Below are 24,363 nucleotides of genomic sequence, written 5' to 3'. Positions count from 1 at the left end.
CCGTTATCAACTGTCAGTACTGAATTTACTGGACGTCGTTCCGATATTTGTTTCAGTTTACTGATTCAGTACTGAATGACGTCATAAAAGCGTCAGTGACGTCATTAATCTTTACTGGATTGACTGAGGATAAAAGCTACTGTAGGGACAGTAAAATAGTGGGGGAATGTCAAAACTGTCAGAAGTGTTGTTGATGTTGATTTCTTGAATCTTCTTGTTTACGTAAAAAATTATTTTCTGCGTCTATTATTCTTACCATTTTGCTTTTTTCGACATATTTATTTTATTAACAAATGTGGTCTGGTTTTAATAAAGCAAAACACCGTACCGGAAAACAAAACAGAAACAGGTAATTTGGTTTTATAGGTTATGTTGTGGTTGTGAAAACAGTGCTGAAAACTGTTCCTTTTTTGGCGCAAAACAGCACGCTATGTAAAATCGGAACGACAAATTACAGTAAAATCAGCACAGTACAATCCTGTACTGACAGTTGAAAACGGTACATACCCATTGTATCGTGGTGCTCTATTGAGTGCTTTGAAGGAGGAAGAACAATATTACAGCAATAGTGTGCTTGCAATACATTTCACTAGCATACACTGATATATATTGCATTTTCAACAATAATGAAATATTGCTACAATATTTCTGCAATATAACGAACGTTGCTGCAACATAACATGCCGACAGGGTAGTATTAATAAGTGGTATCAATAGTGGTGAAGATATTTAGAATTAAGAGACACACAAATAGAAACTACTGACATCTATAAATAACTCGATGTGAACACTACAAGTAATGGTAATATAATGTAACCGAAAGGTCACTCTAAAAACAAAAATTCAAATTAAATAAACTTCCATCAATCTGTACAGTTGAAAAATGAGAAACTATCGCGTCGACCCAATTTTAACGTTAATCGAAAAACGATTGTAATTTGATGGGCGTGTGTTACTTTCTCTCGTATACGGTCACTGTCAAGGCCCGATGGTGATTTTGTTTTGGTCAAATAATGTGTCCGCTTTTCTATTAATAATAATGGCGCAAAGTGAAAGTTCACGGGGCATTTTCCACAAACGGAGTCAGTATGGATAACCCCGCTTTTAACTGGTGAAAAAAGTACACTGCTCTGACCTAAAAATCAAACGATGATCATCCATCAAATCCCCGTGGCACTGTGGCACACATTAAAAAACAAAACACAAATCACCGATGTTAATGATGCGGTAGATTCGCGAATTGATGGGTGCCCCGGGGGCCCCATGTATTAACTATAACTGTTCCTTATACCAGCCGAAGAAGACTCTTTTTCAAGAAGAACTTCCTCGGCATTTCTCTGTAACATGCGGTGAAGAAGAAATCTCTGTGTGTGTGATTTTTTCTCGTCTTACGTGATGATGATGCGGCGGTAAGTACCAGCGATTTTCAACCGTTTTTTCTTTGTTCTAACGCAATAATTATATAAAGAAAAGTGCATCGCGGGTGACGAAACGTTCTATTAACGTAACCCGCGCTCGTAATCTCGCAGTTGCGGTTCTTAAAGCAGGAAAAACGATTAAAAGATCGACACCAGGAACTGAGAGTGTTTTGTAACTAGTTGCGACATCTACATAAACGGTCAGCCAAGACGTTTTTTTATTCTAACCCAATAAATTTCATTTAATTTCAATAAAAAATTCAATTTTTATCCTGATAAATAAATTTAACCAATATCTTCAATATTGAAAAAAAACATCGAAATTGCTATCAAACTTATGAATACTTGTTTTTGCAAGCAGTGTATAGCTGCGCACCCATGTGTCAACACGCAAGACAATAAGTGCGTGAGTGGGAGTGAGAGGGATGATAGTAACTAGTGGCGACATCGACATACCCAGTGGGCCAAGATCATTCATTCTAACCCTATTAATTTCAATAAGAAACGCAATTTTTATCCTGATATGTAAATATAACCAATATCTTCAATATTGAAAAAAATGCAACGAAATTTCGATCAAAATTATATAAATACTAGTTTTTTGCGAGCAGTGTATAGCTGCGCACCCAAGTGTCAACAGGCAAGGCAATAATAAGTGCATGAGTGGGAGTGAGAGGGATGATAATAACCCCCACTTAATCTGAACGTAATAGAGCGAAGCTCTAATGGAGGGGCTCTCCCCCAGGGGAGTTTTCGCACAAAATTCGGACCCGCCGGACAAAAGTGCTTGTAACTTCGGTTGTATTTAGGTTAGAGAAAAGATGTTTGACTTTTTATAATCAAGAAATATAGGGCTACAACATGGTTGTTTGCAAATTTTTATTTGTTGTTTTGTTTAGCGCTAGGATGCTTTTAAAAATTTTTGTCCAATTTTTCCAGTCTTAATTCGATGCAGATCGCAACGGTTCTTTGAATATTATGAAACTCTACTGATCGATTAGAGTTTACGTGAGGCAGTGCGGTATAGTTTTTGGTTATTCTCAGCACACGGAAAGTATTTTTTTTTAACGTTCAAAGTTTCAGACATGTGTGATATTCCAGCCCCTGTGACGGTTTAACGGTGTTTTTCCGGAAATAATGACTCACAGAAGATAGGTGCGTCTTATCGAGAGCTACAATTTTTATTAAGGACTTTTTTAAAAAAAAATGTTTTTTTTGGGAGAAAAATCAAAAAAACCTTAAAAAATTGACTTTTTTTGGTTTTTTCTCTCTGAAACTTTTATGATGTAAAATTTGAAAAAATATCATTTGGATTAATTAAACCTGCACTCTTTCTGAATAAAACGGCGTATCAAGTTTAACGGTATCATTTATACAGGGTGAGCAGTGCTCCGTTGAAAATACTCTTTTTCACACTTTTTTTTTTCCAGCCTTAATAACTTTTTAGTGGCGCCCCCTAGAGCCAAATGGCTTACGGGCGATTTGTAGCGTGTGAAAAGCAGAATGTTTTGCAATTTCAACCGTGCTTCTAAGAAAACCCGTTTTTGAGTTATGAATTTTTTAACATTTTTTGACTTTGAAAATTAATTGTGCGCACCCTGTATGTGATAGATAAACCAAAACTAATCGAGCAGATGCGCCATTCATTTTACTATAACATAATAAAATTTAATTTTTTCGCTAATATTGCAAGTACCCTAAAAGTATTTTTTTTTTCAAGCACGAAAAATCACCCTGCACACCAAGTCGCTCATGGCCGCGAAACGGCGATTTTCGCGGAAAAAAGACTCTTTTTATAATCGAAATTTAACTACTAACACCGATTGGAATCGGTCCGGAATTGATGTTAATCGGTTCCTAAGGCTTTATACTATTTTTCCATGTACAAATCATAAGGCAAAACCCGTTTTTTATACCCTAAAACATCGTCTGAAAATGGACGATTTTGACGTCTATGCCCAATCTTAATGGCGGCCGTTTTGACAACATCACCTTGCGCACCGGCTATTCTCAAAGCCAGCCATGGCCGCGTCTCCATGGCAACGGAAACGGCGATTTTCACGGAAAAAAGGCCCTTTTTATAATCGAAATTTAACTACTAAAACCGATTGGAATCGGTCCAGAATTTATGTTAAACTGTTCCTAAGGCTTTATACTATTTTTCCCTGTACAAATCATAAGGCAAAAACCTTTTTTTATGCCCGAAATCATCGTCTGAAAATGGACGATTTTGACGTTTATGCCCAATTTTAATGGCGGTTATGACAACATGGCGTCAACGTGGATGAATCGCCTCTCGGACTTGCTTCCTAATTTCATTGATAAAATGCTTAAAATAGCTCAGAACTTCCTGAAATTGGTATGGAATTATTCAAGAAACTCTGGAGAATCCGAATATGTCCATATCTTTTACCAAATCGGGTTCTTTTGGCCGTGATAATTCGGCAAAGTTTTAACATTTTAGAATTTACCGTGTATTATATTCATGCGACACAGTGGTCTATACAAAGCATTTTGCTAGACAAAAATTACAACACAGTGGGTCCTAATGATAAAAAAAAAATCTAATCGGGATTTAATGGGTATTATTATTTTATGTGGATTTTTTTTAAACTTTTTTGTTACTTGCTCGATTTGATTGAAATTTGCTATTTTGGGTTTATTTAGGGGAAAGATGAATAGGGAGAATACAAAACTCATTGCTCAAGGATCTACACAGATGGCTCATCTGTCAATTTTACGAGTTGCTTGTCACTTGGATCACCAATCTTAGACGGCCGAATGAAAAGAGTAGAGCGGAGCTCTTATCACATCATGGTTCTTGGAAGCATGATACCCCAAAAACCGTAAAAACAAATAGTCGTTTAACTCACCGCGTTGCCGGAGTGGCACCTATTAAACAACCTCTAATAAATTTAATTTTTTTTTGAATTAGTTTCCTCTGACCAAAAGCTTTTCTACTGGTCCCAACTGATCAAAGTTATATGGTAAACGTCAAAATCGCCCATTTTCTATGACGTGTTTTATGGTATAATTGACACGTATTACTCATTTTTACTACATATACGGATAGTTCAAAGCCTGTAGTGCCCGTAGCACCGTTTTTTTACAAAAAATTCAATAACTTTAAGCCCGTTTTTAATGAATTTCTAAACCAGTTTCATCGATTATTGTTGAATATTATTCGGGAACAGTTGGCACGCGTCAACCGTCCGTGGCCCACTTTATAGCTATTTCCATTTCGTGTTTCGCAATGAGTGGAACAAGGATGGCTATATGCAGTAATTTATCAAAATTGTAGGACACGCGAACTGGTCCGCATTATTTTTTTTTAAATTAACCGAATTCTTTGACACTTTCACCTGGGCGCCATCTTATTAATTTTATATTTATTACAAAATGGCGTCCATTTACCACTTTAAATAGGAAAAATTACGTTAATTTTAAGAGTTAAGTTTGCTCGATTAAAATCCAAACCATCTTTCTTTTATACAACGTTTCGGCCTATAATAGGCCTTCTTCAAGGCGAACAGAAAAATCAAAGCTGCTGGTTAAATTGCGAAAAGTAGCGTCATAATTTAACGAGAAGCTTCGATTTTTCTGTTCTTCCTAACAAAATAGATTTTTTGACACTCCAAACTGGGCGCCATCTTGGATTTTTGATACAAAATGGCACCCATTTACTACGTTAAATAAGAAACACTTTAGGTGCTTAATAAATACCTAATACCATCTTGTGAAGGTTATGTAAGATAAGGATGGATTATGTCAAAAAATAATATTGTGTACCAATCGACAGTCAAGTGGGAGTGAGATGGATAATAACCTTATTTAACCTAAAAGAATTATTACAATGGTAAGCGCCAAAATAAGCCGTTTTTTATCCATTTAAAACGTTTCCCACTTTAATGTACATAAATGGCAAATTTGAAGCTTATAATTTACCCAACAGTCCTTTTTTTCTTCATTAAACCGTATTTTTTGACACTTTAGCCTGTGCGCCATCTTGGATTCCTATTACAAAATGGCGCCCACATACCACTTTAAATATAAAATTACTTCAACTGCCTGGAAGAAACTAAAAATTATTGCATAATTTTTGACAGTTAACCTCAAACTGCTAAAAGTAATGTAAAGAAAGTAAGGTTATGTAATAAACTAATAGATTAATAATATCTGCTATTGGAGGCAGCGTACCAATCAAACGGTATTTTATGACACCTTAGCATGTGCGCCATCTTGGATTCTTATTACAAAATGGCGCCCATTAAAGTACCACTTTAAATAGGAAAAAATATAAAATGACTTCAACTTTATAGTGAGTGAGACAAGGATGGGTAGACCCGGTGCTATGTAAAATTCTGAAATGTCCGAAGTGGATTTTTTGACACTTGAATTTTTAATACAAAATGGCGCCCGTTTATCACTTTACTGCCTGGAAAAAACTTGCATCATATTTGACACTTAAATACCTAAAACAGCCACGCCCAAATTAAAAAATACTCGTTATTTTCAGCATCAATAAAACACATCTATTATGGCTCTGTGCCACTCTTCTACAACTTCCAACCCCCACCATACAATCGACGATCAAGGAACCGGAATATTCCAGAACATTGTCGAAGGATAAAACCCTCCAAATCGAACAGAGAGAGATCGACGATGCCGTGGACCATGGGGTACGACTGCTTGAGGAGCTCGTAAAAGTTAAAGAGCCTTTACTATATAAGTTGGGTGAGTTATGTGTACGATATTGCCAAAGTCACTTATAAATTGAGTTGGCGTTATTGCAGGTTATACACTTAAAAGTGACAATCCGGCGTCAAAAGTGGCCAACTTCGGAGCGCCGACTAGCAGGAGGGCCATTCTACATTCCAGGATTGGTTACGCGATGGTCGAGGCCAGCAAAAGAATCGCCACGTCGTAAGTAAATTTGAAATTTGTCACACCTACATGCTACTTTTTGGTAGCTAGTTCATATTTCAAAATGGCGGCGGGACGCCATGTTTGATGGTCCCAGAATATTAAGTCATTACTTCTACCCGTAGCAAAATGGCAGCCTTTCAAAATCTGATTTTTCGCATTTTTTTAATTTAAAATAGACCGAAAGAATAGTGAAACTGTTGGGTCTCTCTTTTTAGATCAATGTTGGAAAATGCGGTAGAACCATCACTGATCCTTGAGATTATTGAAGACGATCCTCATGAGTTTTTCAACAAAATGGGGCATCACCTCACTTTAGCAGAAGTGTTAGAGAATATTTGACATTAATACTTACCGTTTGGTCGTCGAGGGTCTATCGAATGGCCAGCCAGTTCGCCCGACCTAACACCTCTGGACTTATCTATTTTATTAAAATCTTCCATATAATTCTCAAATGAGACATCTGATGTCTTTGAGATTTCGAGGTACAGAAGGGCATGAAATAAGTGTCCACCTAAATTGTCCTGGGAATATTCATGCAAACTTTTGAGTTATGGTAATTTTTCACCGAAGTCCCTTAAATTGACTCACTTTTGGAAATTTAAGGAGCAAAGTAATGATTAAGGAATAGCGTCAAAGCTTCAACGGAAAACGCCATTTTGCCACGCCATGCCTTGTTGGACATGACAGATGACTTAATTCAATTTGTGCTTGTTGGGGAAGGTTGTTGGACTTAATTTTTTGTCAAAATAAATGAGAGGTACTTTTTGGTTCTCGGTTACAACTTAACATACAGAAAGGTAGTTAAAGACAGGAACAAGTTGCATAAGGGTGTGTTATTCCTAAATTCAAGCCCTTAGAATTCCATGCTGCTTAACCCCAACATAACTCCTCTCAGTGATATGTAATCCTACCAACTGCGCCACTCAACTTAATTATTATATACAGTGTCTTTCTTTAATATCCCCCCCTTTGCACAAATCAATCCAAAATATTGAAACCTGAGGTGATGCAATTGACGAATGAATATTATTTTTTAAGGCAAAATTGACAGATGAAAATTTCAAGATGGCTGCTGGGCGCCATCTTGAAATTTTCATCAGTTTTCAATTTTAATTTAGAAGTGTTCTAATCGTTTCATTCTTTACTCTGTTTAACTATGAAAACAATAAAAAGTGAAATGAAATGCAAACTAACCTAATGACGTCCGAGGGTTATACTATAAACAATTAAGCATTAAGTGGGTTATCTGAGGTAATTCTAACAATTCGTCAAAGTGTACGGTTTAATTAGGTTTGCAATTTAAAAACCGCACCAAATTTTCTTTGTTAGTTAATAATTCAGTAATTTTGCAACAATTACATGGTCCTTAGAGCCGGACTTGTTTTTTTTGTCCAACACCCAATACTAAATACCTCAATAATCTAATACCCATTAAATCCCGATAAGATTTTTTTTTTATCATTAGGACCCACTGTGTTGTAATTTTTGTCTAGCCAAATGCCTTGTATCGACCACTGTGTCGCATGAATATAATAATACAAGGAAAATGCTAAAACGTCAAAACGTTACGAATTATCACGGCTAAAAGAACCCGATTTGGTAAAAGATATGCATATATTCAGATTCTCCAGAGTCTCTTGAATAATTCCGTACCAATTCCAGGAAGTTCTGAGCTATTTTAAGCATTTTATCAATGAAATTAGGGAGCAAGTCCGGGCCGCCGATTCATCTACGTTGACGCCATGTTGTCACAACCGCCATTAAAATTGGGCGTAGACGTCAAAATCGACCATTTTCAGACGATGATTTAGGGTATAAAAAACGGTTTTTGCCTTATGATTTGTACATGGAAAAATAGTATAAAGCCTTAGGAACAGTTTAACATCAATTCTGGACCGATTCCAATGGGTTTTAGTGGTTAAATTTCGATTATAAAAAGGGTCTTTTTTCGGCCGTTTTCGTTGCCATGGACACGCGGCCATGGCTGGCTTTGAGAATAGCCGGTGCGCAAGGTGATGTTGCCAAAACGGCCGCCATTAAAATTGGGCATAAACGTCAAAATCGACCATTTTCAGACGATGATTTAGGGTACAAAAAACGGTTTTTGCATTATGATTTGTACATGGAAAAATAGTATAAAGCCTTAGGAACAGTTTAACATCAATTCTGGACCGATTCCAGTCGGTTTTAGTAGTTAAATTTCGATTATAAAAAGGGTCTTTTTTCGGCGAAAATCGCCGTTTTCGTTGCCATGGAGACGCCGACCGTAGGTGCCTCGATAGTAGCTCTTGCGTGGGTAGATTTTTAGCGATTTTTCGTGCTTTGAAAAAAATTACTTTTAGGGTACTTGTAAATATAGCGAATAAACGAAATTTTAGTATGTTAAAGTAAAATGAATGGCGCATCTGCTCGATTGGTTTTGGTTCTTCTATCTCATACCCAGTGTGCACAATTAATTTCCAAAGTCAAAAAATGTTAAAAAATTCATAACTCAAAAACGGTTTTACTTAGAAGTACGGTTGAAATTTCAAAACATTCTGCTTTTTACACGCTACAAACCGCCTATAAGTCATTTGGCTCTAGGGGGCGCCACTAAAAAGTTATTAACGCTGGAAAAAAAAAAGTGTGAAAAAGGGTATTTTTGATTGAGCACAGCTCACCCTGTATAAATGATAGCGTTAAACTTAATACTTTGTTTTATTTGAAAAGAGTCTAGGTTTAATTAATCCAAATGAAATTTTTTTAAATTTTGCACCATAAAAATTTTATCCCGAAAAAACTAAAAAAAATCAACTTTTTGAGGCTTAAAAATTTTTCTCCCAAAAGAAACTATTTTTTGAAAAAAATTTCTTAATAAAATTTGTAGCCCCCAATAAGGCGAACATATCCTCTATGAGTCATTATTTCCAGAAAAACACCGTTAAACCTTCAGAGGCGCTAGAATATCACACATGTCTAAAACTTTGGACGTTAAAAAAAAATACTCCCCGCATGCTGAGAATACCAAAAAACTATATCGCACTGTCTCACGTAAACTCTAATCGATCCGTGAAGTTTCATAACATTCAAAGAAGTTTTGCGACCTGTAGCGAATTCCCATTTTGAATTCATATTTTTGATTTTGAAGGCTCCCTAGTCCTGAACAAAAAAACCAATGAAAATCTGTAAACAATCAACTTGTAGCCTGATATTTCTAGATTATAAAAAGGTAAAAATCACTTCTCTATCCTAATTAGAAAAAAAGTTATAGGCACTTTTATCCGACGAGTCCCGAGGTCGTGCGAAAACTCCCAAAAAGAAGCAGCCCTCTATAAGAGCTAGGCTCTTTAAGCATTAAGTGGGTTAACTGAGGTAATTCTAATAATTCGTCAAAGTGTACGGTTTAATTAGGTTTGCAATTTGAAAACCGCACCGAACTTTCTTTGTTAATAGATTATATAACTGCCTCAAGTGTTTCCTACGGCAATTACATGGTCCTTAGAGCCGGATTCGTTTTTGTTTTTTCTCTTAAACCCTAGCATATGTTTTTCCACCATTTTATATGGATAATTAAGACTTGAAAAAAGAAATCCTGGTTCATCGGTACAACCACAACAACAACAACAACAAAAAAGGTGCTAAAGAAAGTTCCCTCGACTTGTGGTGGTACCGTGAAGAACGAGCGCGACAAAATCGCGTACCGATCAACCATAAAACTTCCTTTACCGCAACCATTGTGGGGAAAGTTTCTATTTCACTTATTATGGGGGGGCCCTACTTTAAAGATCAACCTTATCGGTGGCCTTTCGGCAGTTTCTTCTTGTGTCTCTTAGTCAGTCGGTTATAGTGCGGTTGTTATCAGTTGTTTTTTTCGAGTATGGATTTTACTTGAGACACAGGTCAGTTCGGAAGAGATCAATAGTTAAAAAATCCGGCTCGGAGGACCATCAGTGAATCGGTTTATTGTTTGTTTTTGGGTATATGGTCCTTCAAGTCATGCATTACATTTTTTTTTATTGGAAACCAGGTGGTAAATCGAAAAATTTATAAGAGCGTAGCTTTTATAGAGGGCCGCTTGTTTTTGGGAGTTTTCGCACGACCTCGGGACTCGTCGGATAAAAGTGCCTATAACTTTTTTTCTAATTAGAGTAGAGAAGTGATTTTTACCTTTTCATAATCTAAATATATGAGGCTACAACTCTATTAGCTTTAATTTTTCATTTGTTTTTTTATTTAAGAGGGGGAAGCCTTAGAACTCAAAATTTTTTTTTGCTTGATTTTTTCCGCGTGCTTCGATACAGGTCGCAACGGTTCTTTATGAAATTTAACGGGTCGATTAGACCTCGTCTCTGGATGGACTGTATACTTTTTGGTTATTCTCAGCATAGGGGAAGTATTTTTTTTTAACGCTCAAAGTTTTGGATATGTGTGATATTCTGGCCTTTCTGACGGTTTAACGGTATATTTCCGGAAATAGTGACGCACAGAAGATATGTGCGCCTCATCGAGAGCTATAATTTTTATTAAGGACTTTTTTTGAAAAAATGTTTTTTTTTAGGAGATAAATTAAAAAAACCTTAAAAAATTGACTTTTTTGAGTTTTTTCTCTGTAAAATTTTTATGGTGCAAAATGAAAAAAAAAATCATTGGGATTAATTAAATCTGCATTCTTTCCGAATAAAACGTCGTATAAAGTTTAACGCTATCATTTATACAGGGTGAGCAGTGCTCAGTTGAAAATACCCTTTTTCACACTTTTTTTTTTGCAGCCTTAATAACTTTTTAGTGGCGCCCCCTAGAGCCAAATGGCTTATGGGCGGTTTGTAGCGCGTGATAAGCAGAATGTTTTGCAATTTCAACCGTACTGCTAAGTAAAACCGTTTTTGATTTATGAATTTATTAAAATTTTTTGACTTTGGAAATTAATTGTGCGCACCCGGTATGTGATAGAAAAATCAAAACCAAACGAGCAGATGCGCCATTCATTTTACTATAACATACTGAAATTTCATTTTTTCGCTATTTTTACAAGTACCCTAAAAGTAATTTTTTTTCAAAAAAGTCCAAGCACGAAAAATTACCTTGCACAATGATGAATTCCCAAAGCCACCCCATGGCCGCGTCTCCATGGCAACGAAAACGCCGAAAAAAGACCCTTTTTATAATCGAAATTTAACTACTAAAATCGATTGGAATCTGTCCAGAATTAGCGTTAATCTGTTCCTAAGGCTTTATACTATTTTTCCATATACAAATCATAAGGCAACAACCTTTTTTATACCCTAAAACATCGTCTGAAAATGGTCGATTTTGACGTCTATGTTCAATTTTAATGGCGGCCGTTTTGACAACATCACTTTGCGCACCGGCTATTCTCAAAGCCAGCCATGGCCGCGTGTCCATGGCAACGAAAACGGCCGAAAAAAGACCCTTTTTATAATCGAATTTTAACTACTAAAACCGATTGGAATCGGTCCAGAATTGGCGTTAATCTGTTCCTAAGGCTTTATACTATTTGTTCATGTACAAATCATAAGGCAAAAACCTTTTTTTATACCCTAAAACATCGTCTGAAAATGGTCGATTTTGACGTCTATGCCCAATTTTAATGGCGGCCGTTTTGACAACATCACCTTGCGCACCGGCTATTCTCAAAGCCAGCCATGGCCGTGTGTCCATGGCAACGAAAACGGCCGAAAAAAGACCCTTTTTATAATCGAAATTTAACCACTAAAACCGATTGGAATCGGTCCAGAATTGGTGTTAATCTATTCCTAAGGCTTTATACTATTTTTCCATATACAAATCATAAGGCAAAAACCTTTTTTTATACCCGAAATCATCGTCTGAAAATGGTCGATTTTGACGTCTACGCGCGATTTTAATGGCGTCAACGTGGATGAATCGGCTCGGACTTGCTTCCTAATTTCATTGATAAAATGCTTAAAATAGCTCAGAATTTCCTGAAATTGGTCTTAAATTATTCAAGAGACTCTGGAGAATCCGAATATGTGCAGATCTTTTACCAGATCGGGCTCTTTTAGCCGTGATAATTCGGCAACGTTTGACGTTTAAGCATTTTCCGTGTATTATTATAATATTCATGCGACACAGTGGTCGATACAAGGCATTTTGCTAGACAAAAATTACAACACAGTGGGTCCTAATGATAAAAAAAATCGGGATTTAATGGGTATTATTAATTTATGTGGGATTTTTTTAAAACTTTTTTGTTATTTGCCCGATTTGGATGAAATTTGGTATTTGGGTTCGGTTTAGGGTATAATTATTAATTTTTTGAAAATTTTTGAAATATTGAGTTTTAGGGTTACGTGACTATCAAAACTTTATTCCTATGTATTGATCAAAATTAAGGAAAATTTCTACTGGTCCCAACTGACCAAAGTACTTGTTTATTGTGATACTAATAAATTAATTATATTTTTTGTTCATATTAGCATCGCTATTAGTATAGCAGAGCTTTACTTCAATTGGCTCTCTTGAATAATATTTACTGTTGTGTCAAATTTCAATTATTTAGTTATCGTTCCCTCTCGGACTTTCTAATACCCTAATTCGAAGCATCATTTCTTTATCATTGTGGCTAAAAAGTGAACTAAAAAATTGCTTCTTTTCTCTCTCACTCCTGAACGTCCTCGTCTGTAGTGGGCTTAACTACGTCAAAAAAGTGTGACGTTTCAATGCAATTCAGGGCGTGGCCGCACGGTGAAATTCATCTGACCGACCGTATAATTGATTTTCTTAACCGCGAACGATAAGACGGATCTCTTCTCGAGTGAAAGTGAAAACACGCCGATAATAATATTTACTTTCGATTTAACCTTTTTCGTTTCCTATTTACTCTCGCCTTAATAACATTAAACTCTCACCGGACTTTCTAAAACTTTTCTTCAATCTATCTATTATGTAGCATGCATTTTTTATAGTACAGTCAATCTAATTTAATCTATCGATTTCAGCAAATACAGTATTGCCAGTCATATAAAACAGTCACACAAACATCAGAGTGAAGGCACTTTACAATTGTACGGCCCCGTAATCCTCAAAATCAGTGGGATAGAGAGAGATACCCAATCACTTGCACATAAAAACGACATAGACGCATGGACTATTTAATGCGACACATCAAAGATTCTAATAGATCTCTGAACTGGACTTTGTTTTTGAGCCACCCGAGTTGATCTTGAAATGTGTGGAAAATACGGCATTTTTCGAAGACGTCTCTCGTCACTTTGCCGAATTTTCCTGGCCGCAATATACAATTTCCCCAACCGATATGCACATATTCGGAAAGCTCAGAGTTTTCCTTATTAGACGGTACCTTTAATCGACGGGTTCCGGGTGCTTTTCGCTGAAAATTTAACGAAACTGTGACACCCTTCCGAAAAATGACATGCTGTTGGCGGCCATATTGGATCCGAAAAAAATTGACTTGTTTGAAAAAAATAATTTTTTTCGGTACTTCTAATGTACCTGGGGTGCTGAAATTTTAGTATGTGTTGTAAAACAGAATTTGGGATCTTATTGATGAGGTTTCATTTTCTAATAATGTACAGGGACGCCGCAAATGAATAAAACGCAAAAATGCAAATATCTCAAAAACTATTAATGCTAGAAAAATTCTAATTACATGTAAATACTCGGCTTATTATATTGTTTAATGCCTGAAAATATGAATGGTCCAGGAGGCGCCACTAGAAAGTTATTAAAGAAAATATGATTTTTGAGTCGGACCTTTATGGGAAAAATTAATTATTGCTCGCCCTGTATAGTTCAAAAAAATTTCGTTTGTATGGCATTTGAAGGAGAAATAATAAGAGTCTTTTTTCGTGGAAACTATTTTTTTAAAATAAGTACTGTTTAGCGAGAAATTCCAAATAACCAAAAATGCCAGAACTCGTTAAAAAAATTTTTTTCAAAAAAATCCTCCAAATATATCATTTCTTATATAAAACCAAGCATCTTTGCTTAAACACTTTTTGTATTTAAATTATAGTTTAACTTCTGAACCAGTTTGAATATTTTTTTTACTCACTTTTACTCGCTTATATTTACTCACCCTGTATACGGATCTTGCCCAAAAAGTACGCAGTCCTTAAGCCCTCAATAACCCTTATGTTCTAAAAATTTCAAGTCGTTTAAAGGCTTTAACTTTGAGTTCTCGCCGGAGAAAGGAATTTCACACGTTTTTTTACCAATTTTTGACTTTAACTCGGTACCGCTCCCTTTGTGGATACCGAAAAAAAAAATTGTTTACGGATCCGTCATTCCTAATGTATTGAGAGGTGCCATGCCACATTTCATAGTTTCGCTACCCATACAGCCAAAGATATGAATTTTTATTTGCCAAAAAACACGATTTTTTAGTCGGAGAGCATGCGTGCATAATATACTCGTTGACGCTCCTATATAATAACAATTTTACATTAAATAAATCAATACGATCCACTGTGTATAAACCCGATTATTTTTAAATAAATAAATAGTGCCGATTTGTTTTTGAGCCACCCGAGTCGGTCTTGAAATATGTGGAAAATGCGGAATTTTTCGAAGACGTCTTTCGTCACTTTGCCGAATTTTCCTGGCCGCAATATACAATTTCCCCAAACGATATGCACATATTCGGAAAGCTCAGAGTTTTCCTTATTAGACGGTACCTTTAATCGACGGGTTCCGGGTGCTTTTCGTTGAAAATTTAACGAAACTGTGACACTTTTCCGAAAAATGACATGCTGTTGGCGGCCATATTGGATCCGAAAAAAATTGACTTGTTTGAAAAAAATAATTTTTTTCGGTACTTCTAATGTACCTGGGGTGCTGAAATTTTAGTATGTGTTGTAAAACAGAATTTGCGATCTTATTGATGAGGTTTTATTTTTTAATAATGTACAGGGACGCCGCAAATGAATAAAACGCAAAAATGCAAATATCTCAAAAACTATTTATGCTAGAAAAATTCTAATTTCACGTAAATACTCGGCTTATTATATTGTTTAATGCCTGAAAATATGAATGGTCCAGGTGGCGCCACTAGAAAGTTATTAAAGAAAATATGATTTTTGGGTCGGACCTTTATGGGAAAAATTAATTATTGCTCGCCCTGTCTAGTTCACAAAAATTTCGTTTGTATGGCATTTGAAGGAGAAATAATAAGAGTCTTTTTTCGTGGAAACTATTTTTTCAAAATAAGTACCGTTTAGCGAGAAATTCCAAAAAACCAAAAATGCCAGAACTCGTTAAAAAAATTTTTTTCAAAAAAATGCTCCAAATAAATCATTTTTTATATAAGACCAAGCATTTTTGCCTAAACACTTTTTTTATTTAAAACATAGTTTAGCTTCTGAACCAGTTTGAATTTTTTTTTTACTCACTTTTACTCGCTTATATTTACTCACCCTGTATACGGATCTTGCCCAAAAAGTATGCAGTCCTTAAGCCCGCAATAACCCTTATGTCCTAAAAATTTCAAGTCGTTTCAAGGCTTTAACTTTGAGTTCTCGCCGGAGAAAGGAATTTCACACGTTTTTTTACCAATTTTTGACTTTACCTCGGTACCGCTCCCTTTGTGGGTGCCGAAAAAAAAAATTGTTTACGGATCCGTCATTCCTAATGTATTGAGAGGTGCCATGCCACATTTCATAGTTTCGCTACCCATACAGCCAAAGATATGAATTTTTATTTGCCAAAAAACACGATTTTTTAGTCGGAGAGCATGCGTGCATAATATACTCGTTGACGCTCCTATATAATAACAATACTGAAGGAATGAGTTGGGTGTTATATGCACAGAACACAAATATAGAGAAATGCGTGTTGCCTAATGAACAGACAGAAATTCCGTTGACAGCTACAAAGACGGCGGCAACCATCTTGGGTGTCGTGTGTGGCGGGAAATTTAAACTTGATCTAGTGCGCGACATTTAAATTTGAAGTAATTTGCAGAATTACAGAAGTCGATGCGTTTTCAAAATTGAAAAGAAATGCCTGGCATTTGGTGCCACATTTCACATTTAAGCGTCTTTTATCACACCTGATCGACAATTAAATTACGAATGTTGATACTATTTATGCCGCGACAGTAACACGATTCTTTTTCCGGCTATAGTTTCTTTAAAGATGCTCCGAGGGCCTCCCTCTCCGGCCTCCAGTCCAGAGCATCCCTGGACGGCGAGTGTCCGTTCCAGGGCAAACCCAAGTGTCCAGCCGCCTCCCGGCGGTTCAGGACCTCGGACGGCACCTGCAACAACTTAAAAAATCCCTGGAGGGGAGCGGCGCTGTTGCCGATGCAACGTTTCTTACCGCCGGTGTACGAGGACGGTAAGTAAGCATACTGCCAACATCAAAAACTATTCGTTACACCTTCGGTGAAACACCAGGCGTCCAGAGCATCAGACTTTCGGTGCAAGGCACCCCTTTACCGTCCCCGCGAGCAATCAGCACCACAATCCACCGGGATCAGGACCACGAACTGCTCTCAGTCACCTCGATGTTCATGCAATGGGGCCAGTTCCTCGACCACGACCTCACTTCCACCGTGAAATCGCGCAGTTTCAACGGATCGATCCCCAGGTGCTGTGAGGAGGACGGCAGTGGGGTCTTACCGGAGCAGTTTCTCGTAAGTAACGACCCCAATGAACCCAAGAAACCTCTTCGATGGATGATTGTTTCAGCACCCTCTATGTTTACCCATCACGGTACCACCGTCAGACCCGTTTCTGAGTCAATTCGGCGTCGGCTGCATGGAGTTCACCAGGAGCGCCCCATCCACCCGGTTTGACTGCGAGTTGGGGTGGCGGGAGCAAATGAACCAGGCGACGTCCTACATCGACGCCTCCATGATATACGGGAGCAATCGGGACACGTTGGAGTCCCTCAGGACGTTCAGTGGCGGAGGGATTTTTTATGGCATCGACCCCCCGGATCCTCCCGAGGGTGAGGTTTGCACAAGCGGGGCCGTCTCTGAGGAGTGTTTACAGCCCGGGGATGGACGAGTGAGCGAGAACCCGGGGCTGATAGCCCTCCACACCGTGTTCGTGCGGTACCACAATAAAATCGCGGGGGTTCTGAGCACGATTAACCCCCACTGGAGTGACGAGAGGGTGTTCCAGGAAACCAGGCGGATCGTCTATTCAGCTGTACAGCATATCACTTTTAAGTAATGCATAGTTTAGTGATTTTACAATTGTAAGAACATAGTTGAGGGATTTTCAGGACCCTGCGGCACATAAACGTAAATAACTTTGTTTCTATCGCGAATTTTTTTTTCGGGTTTTCACCTTTGTATGTGGAAAGGTTGAGGCTACGTGATGGTGCAGATTTTTTTTGTCCACACCTTTTTCATGAAAACAGGGTCTTTGATCGATGGGAGAAAATTGACTGAGCCGAATTTTCTGAAACTCAATGACGTCAATGGCCTCTATAGAAAGCTGCTCCTAAAGGGGGCGCTTTTTAAGATAAACCCTCTAGAAGTGGGATTTTTCGGTGAATGAAATTTGAACTTTTTGCGCGGTACCTCGCGGACTTAACCGGTCGCGGGGCCTAAACGAAAATGTTCCCGACAATTTGGACCAAACAGCCCTTTTCTACGTAAATGTAGCTTTCTTTTTTGTTATAACTATTTTTTTCAAACTGTGACTGCTTCCGAGATAAACGAGCTCAAACTTTCGAAAAAAAAAAAAGTGAATTTTTCGAGAAATGATTTTTTTTCTACTACAAAAAATTTTTTTTAATTTTTTTTGTTTACACTGTTTGAAAGCTTAATCCTTTAGGATTAAATAGAGGTATTACTCATGTCGCTAGGTAATATACAGGGTGAGCTGTATTAACAAATATGAACCCCTTTTTGAGCTTTTTTTTGACCGATTTATTCTATTTTTCTTAATAACTTTTTAATGGCAGCACCTAAAGACTTCAAACTCTCAGCGATTTAAGAACTTTTTAAAACCTATTTTTTGATATCATCTACAACCTTCTATGTAGAGCAGTTTTTGCTCTACACCTTTTTTTAACTTTGACGCTTAATACTGGCTTACCTATGACACCTGCGAAAACCATTTTTTCTCTGAAACAACCGGAAACTATCTGGCTATAATCCATTAAAAACCGTTTTTCTTTAAATGTTACCGTTTTTCGGCAACGCGCTGTTATTTAAGAAAAAGCCGTTCTAATCAACCAGTCATACCGTCAACACGGTCCAGTAAGTAAGTGGTCCAGCACCCAATGTAAAAGTATAGGGACAAGGTCTGTGTCGCGTCTCCATGGCAACGAAAACGCCGAAAAAAGACCCTTTTTAGAATCGAAATTTAACTACTAAAACCGATTTGAATCGGTCCAGAATTGGTGTTAATCTATTCCTAAGGCTTTATACTATTTTTCCATATACAAATCATAAGGCAAAAACCTTTTTTTATACCCTAAAACATCGTCTGAAAACGGTCGATTTTGACGTTTATGCCCAATTTTAATGGCGGCCATTTTGACAACATCACCTTGCGCACCGGCTATTCTCAAAGCCAGCCATGGCCGCGTCTCCATGGCAACGAAAACGGCCGAAAAAAGACCCTTTTTATAATTAAAATTTAACTACTAAAACCAATTAGAATCGGTCCAGTATTGATGCTAATCTGTTCCTAAGGCTTTATACTATTTTTCCATGTACAAATTATAAGGTAAAAACCGTTTTTTATACCCTAAAACATCGTCTGAAAATGGTCGATTTTGACGTTTATGCCCAATTTTAATGGCGGTTAAGACAACATGGCGTCAACGTAGATGAATCGGCGGCTCGGACTTGCTTCCTAATTTCATTGATAAAATGCTTAAAATAGCTCAGAACTTCCTGAAATTGGTATGGAATTATTCAAGAGACTCTGGAGAATCTGAATATAGGCATATCTTTTACCAAATCGGGTTCTTTTAGCCGTGATAATTCGGCAACGTTTGACGTTTAAGCATTTTCCGTGTAATACTATAATATTCATGCGACACAGTGGTCTATACAAGGCATTTTGCCAGACAAAAATTACAACACAGTGGGTCCTAATGATAAAAAAAAATCAAATCGAGATTTATTATGTATTATTATTTTATGTGGAATTTTTTTTTTACTTTTTTGTTACTTGCCCGATTTGAATGAAATTTGGTATTTGGGGTTAATTTAGGAAATAATTATTGATTTTTAACAATCTTTGGAAATACTGAGTTGTAAGGTCACGTGACTATTAAAACTTTTTTCCTATTGGTCCGATTTGATTGACATTAGGTATTTAAGGTTTATTTAGGAAATAATTATTGATTTTTAACAATCTTTGGAAATATTAGATATATATAGCTGTTTCTTAGGGAATACTTGCCCTTGGTGCTGGGGCCGGAAGTGATGGACTCGTTCGAGCTCAGGCTGCTCAAGAGGGGCTATTACGGCAATTATAACGACAAAGTGAATCCGACTGTGGCGAACTCTTTTAGCACTGCCGCCTTCCGGTTCGGTCACAGTATGGTCCAGAACTCTTTTATAAGAACTGACAGCCATCACAGGCCATTGGTTAACAGTAAGTCTCAACACAGTTCCTCGCTGTTCTTCCCTAATGGCTCCTCCTGCTTCAGATGTCTCCCTGCACGACGAAATCCTAAACGTCGAGAATATCTGGAGCGCGGGTTCCCTGGACCGGTTGCTGCTGGGACTCTCGAACCAACCGTCCCAAAGAAGGGACGAATTCATCGCGGACGAACTGACCAATCACTTGTTTCAGTTTGGCAGAAACGTCCCCTTCGGGATGGATCTGGCCGCCATCAATATCCAACGTGGGAGGGACCACGGGATTCCTCCCTACACTTTTTGGAGGAAACCGTGCGGGTTGAGTGAGGTGAACAGTTGGAGGGACTTGGAGGGAGTGACGGGGATCAGCGCCGCCCTGAGGATGAGGAGTTTGTACGCGCACGTCGACGATATCGACTTGTTTACAGGTTCGACCAGCTTTTCTTCTCCTTCTTTCACCCGATACTGAGGTCTGTTTATTTCCCAGGTGGCCTGGCCGAAAAACCCTTGAAGGGCGCAGTCTCCGGGCCCACGTTCGCCTGCATCATCGCCCAACAGTTCGCCAACCTGCGTGCCGGAGACCGTTTCTGGTACGAGAACGACGGGTTCGAATCCTCCTTCTCACCCGCGCAGCTCCAACAGATTCGCAAGGTCACCTTGGCGCAGATCCTTTGCCAAACCCTCAACGAAATCGAGACCGTGCAGCCGTTCGTGCTGTTGACCGCAGATCGTGTTAAGAACGTGCGAGTAACGTGCGAGACCTTAAGGAACTTTGACTTAGGGCCATGGGTGGAAACTGTAGATGATGATTTTATCGAGACTAATGAACTTAGAGTTAAGAGGGGGGTGAAGACTAGACTTGACGTGACTAAACGGGTTAAGCCCAATAACGTGACTGAGCAACGTTACAACAGGCCAACCAAATACTCCACTGCAAAGCCCATTAAAGCTACCTCCACGTACTACCACATAAAAGATTCCACGAAACCTGAAGACGTGACGTACTTACTGGGGATCGTACCACCTCAACCTTTACAAGTAAACATTAACATACATTACTCGACGCCAGCCCCTGTGTGGAGCCCCGCACCAATCAGAAGAAAACAGACCACCGCATCACCTAACTTAGCAAATGACGTAGTGGTGATTACTAGTAGACCCTCGACCTACAGCCCATTTGACTCTATGGAGTACAGCTACGCCTCCCAAAACGGCTACAAGAGACCCAACACACAGTACAGACCGACCAAACAGCCCCAATACGCTCCCACCTCCTCCTACAGCCCCCCACTGTTCGAGGAGGCACCCTTTGCTTCCTCCAACGTGCCTTCTAGGCCAGACTTTTTGCACTACTACAACAGACCCACGACAAACTCACAACGGCCTCTTGCCTCACATACAATTTACAGACAGGACGAGTTGACTGACGACATACTGGACAGTTTTTTCACTAACCGGAAGTCCGGCGGCGGTGGTGGAGTGGGGGCGCCGGGGGGGATCAGTGACAAATTGGACTTTAAGACAAGGGTTCTAGAGGGGGAGTTTGTTAAGGTGGCCTCGGTAAGGAAACAGGAGGTTTTCGCCAGGGAAGGGGATGACGTCATAGAAGCGGGAAAGACGAAGAAAATTAGGGTGATGGACGTGGATGTGATGCCTAGTGAGCCGAGGTGAGTGACAGACATTTGACACATGATTGATGCTAATAGAAGTTTTTTTTAGTGGCCAGTGGAGAACTGTCCATGCGAAAGAAGAAGAAGAAGAACGTGAAATGGAAGTTCCAGCGTTGCCGATGAGTATTCCTTGCTCCCACGAGGTGCCGAGGCCGTTAATCCGTTACTACTCGCCCCCTATAGGCGATAACTTGTAACAAGACTATTTGACTAACTCATTTATTTATTTGACGTACTTCTTAGGACTGTGATAGTAATATAGACTGTTTCGGACAAACTTTTACGTAGCCTGGACTTTGACTTCAACTTTACCCTTTCAGCTACATGACTCAAAAAGACGTTGAATGACATAAAAGTGACACGTAAATACTTCTGTGACAACTTAAATAAACTCAGTAACTTACTGACTTACAATATACTGACTCATTTTTTCTTGTTCTTTTTTTTCCTCTTCTCTTGCTCTTTGACAGTTTAACGTACACGCACAAACTGACATTTAAGAAACAAACGATATGCAACGCCATCTCTTTAGAACTGAACACGTGAAACTAACCTCACAAACTCGACTGTGATGTACGAACAGGAATAATGACATTTACATTGACAAGAACTGTCATTCTGACGTCAAGAGATTTACGTCAGAAGCTACACCGTTTAGAGGTAAGAAAGTATGAAAATTACGACTTACTGTAGAATTGACGTACTTATATTATACTTTTGACAGACATACAGACCATAAAAGTACAATTACACACTAGTACTATTGGTAGTATTTATAGTTATTTTTATATTACATAGTTTAACCGGCTACAGGGCTGCCAATTGTAAATAAATTATTTTTAAAAGATTCCGTTTTTATTTTTCAAAAACCGTTCTTCCTCTTCTTTGAGAACATCAAATTCTTGGAAGAAATTATTGATTTCTAACAAGCAGTCGAGTCAAAGATTTTTTTTCTTTTTCTTCTTCTTCTTCTTCTTCTTCTTCTTCTGCTGCTTCTTCAATGACGTCACAAGCGAGCTATCAAACTTTTTCAATATGGCTGACAATTGGCACACAAAAGTTTAACTACCTAAGATTGTTATTCGTTCTGGAGTGTTATCTAATTAATTTTACTTTTTAGGGTAATAATAAGCTTTAGCTGTAACAACAAGCGATATCTTGAGGTTTAATTTAGCATTCTGTGGTGCTGCAAACTTAAAAAAAAAATTAACGCCATTATTCGTTCAGTCAGTACACGACACAAAAAAACGTTGAATGACAGACAAGTGACAGCTTAAATACTCTTTAACTGAACTCAGTAACTCATTGTTCTTCATTTTCTTTCTCTTATTCTCTTAAGACAGTTTGACACACACACACACACACTGACAATTAAGAAGCAAATGGCATGCAACGCCATCTTTACAAAACTGCAATAAATACACGTGAAACTAACCTCACAAACTCGACTATGACGTACGAACAAGAATGTGACAATTAATGTACTTTTGACGTATAAATCAAACGTTTTTTCTATTTTTCTGCTTCTTCTTCTTTTTTAAGAACGTCAAATTCCTGTAAGAAATTGTTGATTTCGTACAGGCAGTTGATCTCAAAAGTTTCTTCTCTTCTTCTTCTTCTTCTTCACAAACTCGATTGTGACAAGTGAAATTTGACACATGACATTTACATTGACACTTTCCTCAATTCGAGCGTGGCTTCTAAGATGGCGTCCAGATTAAAATGTTTATCTGTCAAAAGACTTACGTCAGAAGTCACGCCCTTTAGAGATAAAAAAGTACAAAAATTACGACTGTACTGTACAAATAACGTACTATTATATTTTTGACACACACACACCAAAACAGTACAATTATGAATTAGTACATATTATAGTTTAACCAGCTACAGTGTTGCCAATTGTAAATAAATTATGTTCAAAAATCCCCACGGACTTCTCTTCTTTTTCTTCAAGTACCAGGAAGAAATTATTGATTTCTTACAGGCAGTTGAGGCCAAAGTTTCTTCTCTTCTTCTTCTTCTTCTTCTCTTTCTTTCTAAAGAAGTCAAATGCCTGGAAGAAATTATTGATTTCTTACAGGCAGTTGAGGCCAAAGCTTCTTCTCTTCTTCTTCTCCTCTCTCTTTCTAAGGAAGTCAAATACCTGGAAGAAATTATTGATTTCTTACAGGCAGTTGAGGCCAAAGTTTCTTCTCTTCTTCTTCTTCTTCTTCTCTTTCTTTCCAAGGAAGTCAAATGCCTGGAAGAAATTATTGATTTCTTACAGGCAGTTGAGGCCAAAGCTTCTTCTCTTCTTCTTCTCCTCTCTCTTTCTAAGGAAGTCAAATACCTGGAAGAAATTATTGATTTCTTACAGGCAGTTGAGGCCAAAGTTTCTTCTCTTCTTCTTCTCTTTCTTTCTAACGAAGTCAAATGCCTGGAAGAAATTATTGATTTCTTACAGGCAGTTGAGGCCAAAGCTTCTTCTCTTCTTCTTCTCCTCTCTCTTTCTAAGGAAGTCAAATACCTGGAAGAAATTATTGATTTCTTACAGGCAGTTGAGGCCAAAGTTTCTTCCCTTCTTCTTCTTCTTCTCTTTCTTTCTAAGGAAGTCAAATGCCTGGAAGAAATTATTGATTTCTTACAGGCAGTTGAGGCCAAAGCTTCTTCTCTTCTTCTTCTTCTTCTCTTTCTTTCCAAGGAAGTCAAATGCCTGGAAGAAATTATTGATTTCTTACAGGCAGTTGAGGCCAAAGTTACTTCTCTTCTTCTTCTTCTTCTTCTTCTCTTTCTTTCTAACGAAGTCAAATGCCTGGAAGAAATTATTGATTTCTTA

At 37.9% G+C, this 24,363-nt stretch overlaps 2 protein-coding genes across 16 annotated transcripts in view; one reads left to right on the top strand and one right to left on the bottom strand.

Annotated features, from left to right (window-relative positions):
• The window catches only part of LOC126746775 (group XIIA secretory phospholipase A2-like), a 149,905-nt gene that overhangs the window by 28,978 nt on the left and 96,564 nt on the right, over window positions 1-24,363 (bottom strand). The window lies entirely within an intron of this gene.
• On the top strand, window positions 279-22,395 carry LOC126746764 (chorion peroxidase-like). Of its 3 annotated transcripts, none has more exons than XM_050455111.1 (10): window positions 279-349; window positions 5,935-6,152; window positions 6,212-6,341; window positions 16,450-16,661; window positions 16,721-16,959; window positions 17,015-17,499; window positions 19,686-19,891; window positions 19,947-20,306; window positions 20,366-21,545; window positions 21,598-22,395. In XM_050455111.1, the coding sequence occupies exons 1-10, from the start codon at window positions 294-296 to the stop codon at window positions 21,743-21,745; spliced, it is 3,234 nt and encodes a 1,077-aa protein (XP_050311068.1). In that variant the 5' UTR covers window positions 279-293; the 3' UTR covers window positions 21,746-22,395. The 3 variants fall into 3 exon arrangements, with proteins under 3 accessions (XP_050311068.1, XP_050311070.1, XP_050311071.1); XM_050455113.1 differs by lacking the exon at window positions 279-349 and adding an exon at window positions 1,250-1,409; XM_050455114.1 differs by lacking the exons at window positions 279-349; window positions 5,935-6,152; window positions 6,212-6,341 and adding an exon at window positions 10,068-10,222.

This window comes from Anthonomus grandis, chromosome 18 (genome assembly GCF_022605725.1).
Source record: "Anthonomus grandis grandis chromosome 18, icAntGran1.3, whole genome shotgun sequence".
Lineage (NCBI taxonomy): Eukaryota > Metazoa > Arthropoda > Insecta > Coleoptera > Curculionidae > Anthonomus > Anthonomus grandis.
The sequence above is the reverse complement of the archived record's forward strand: the minus strand, read 5'-3'. Positions and strand labels throughout refer to the sequence as shown.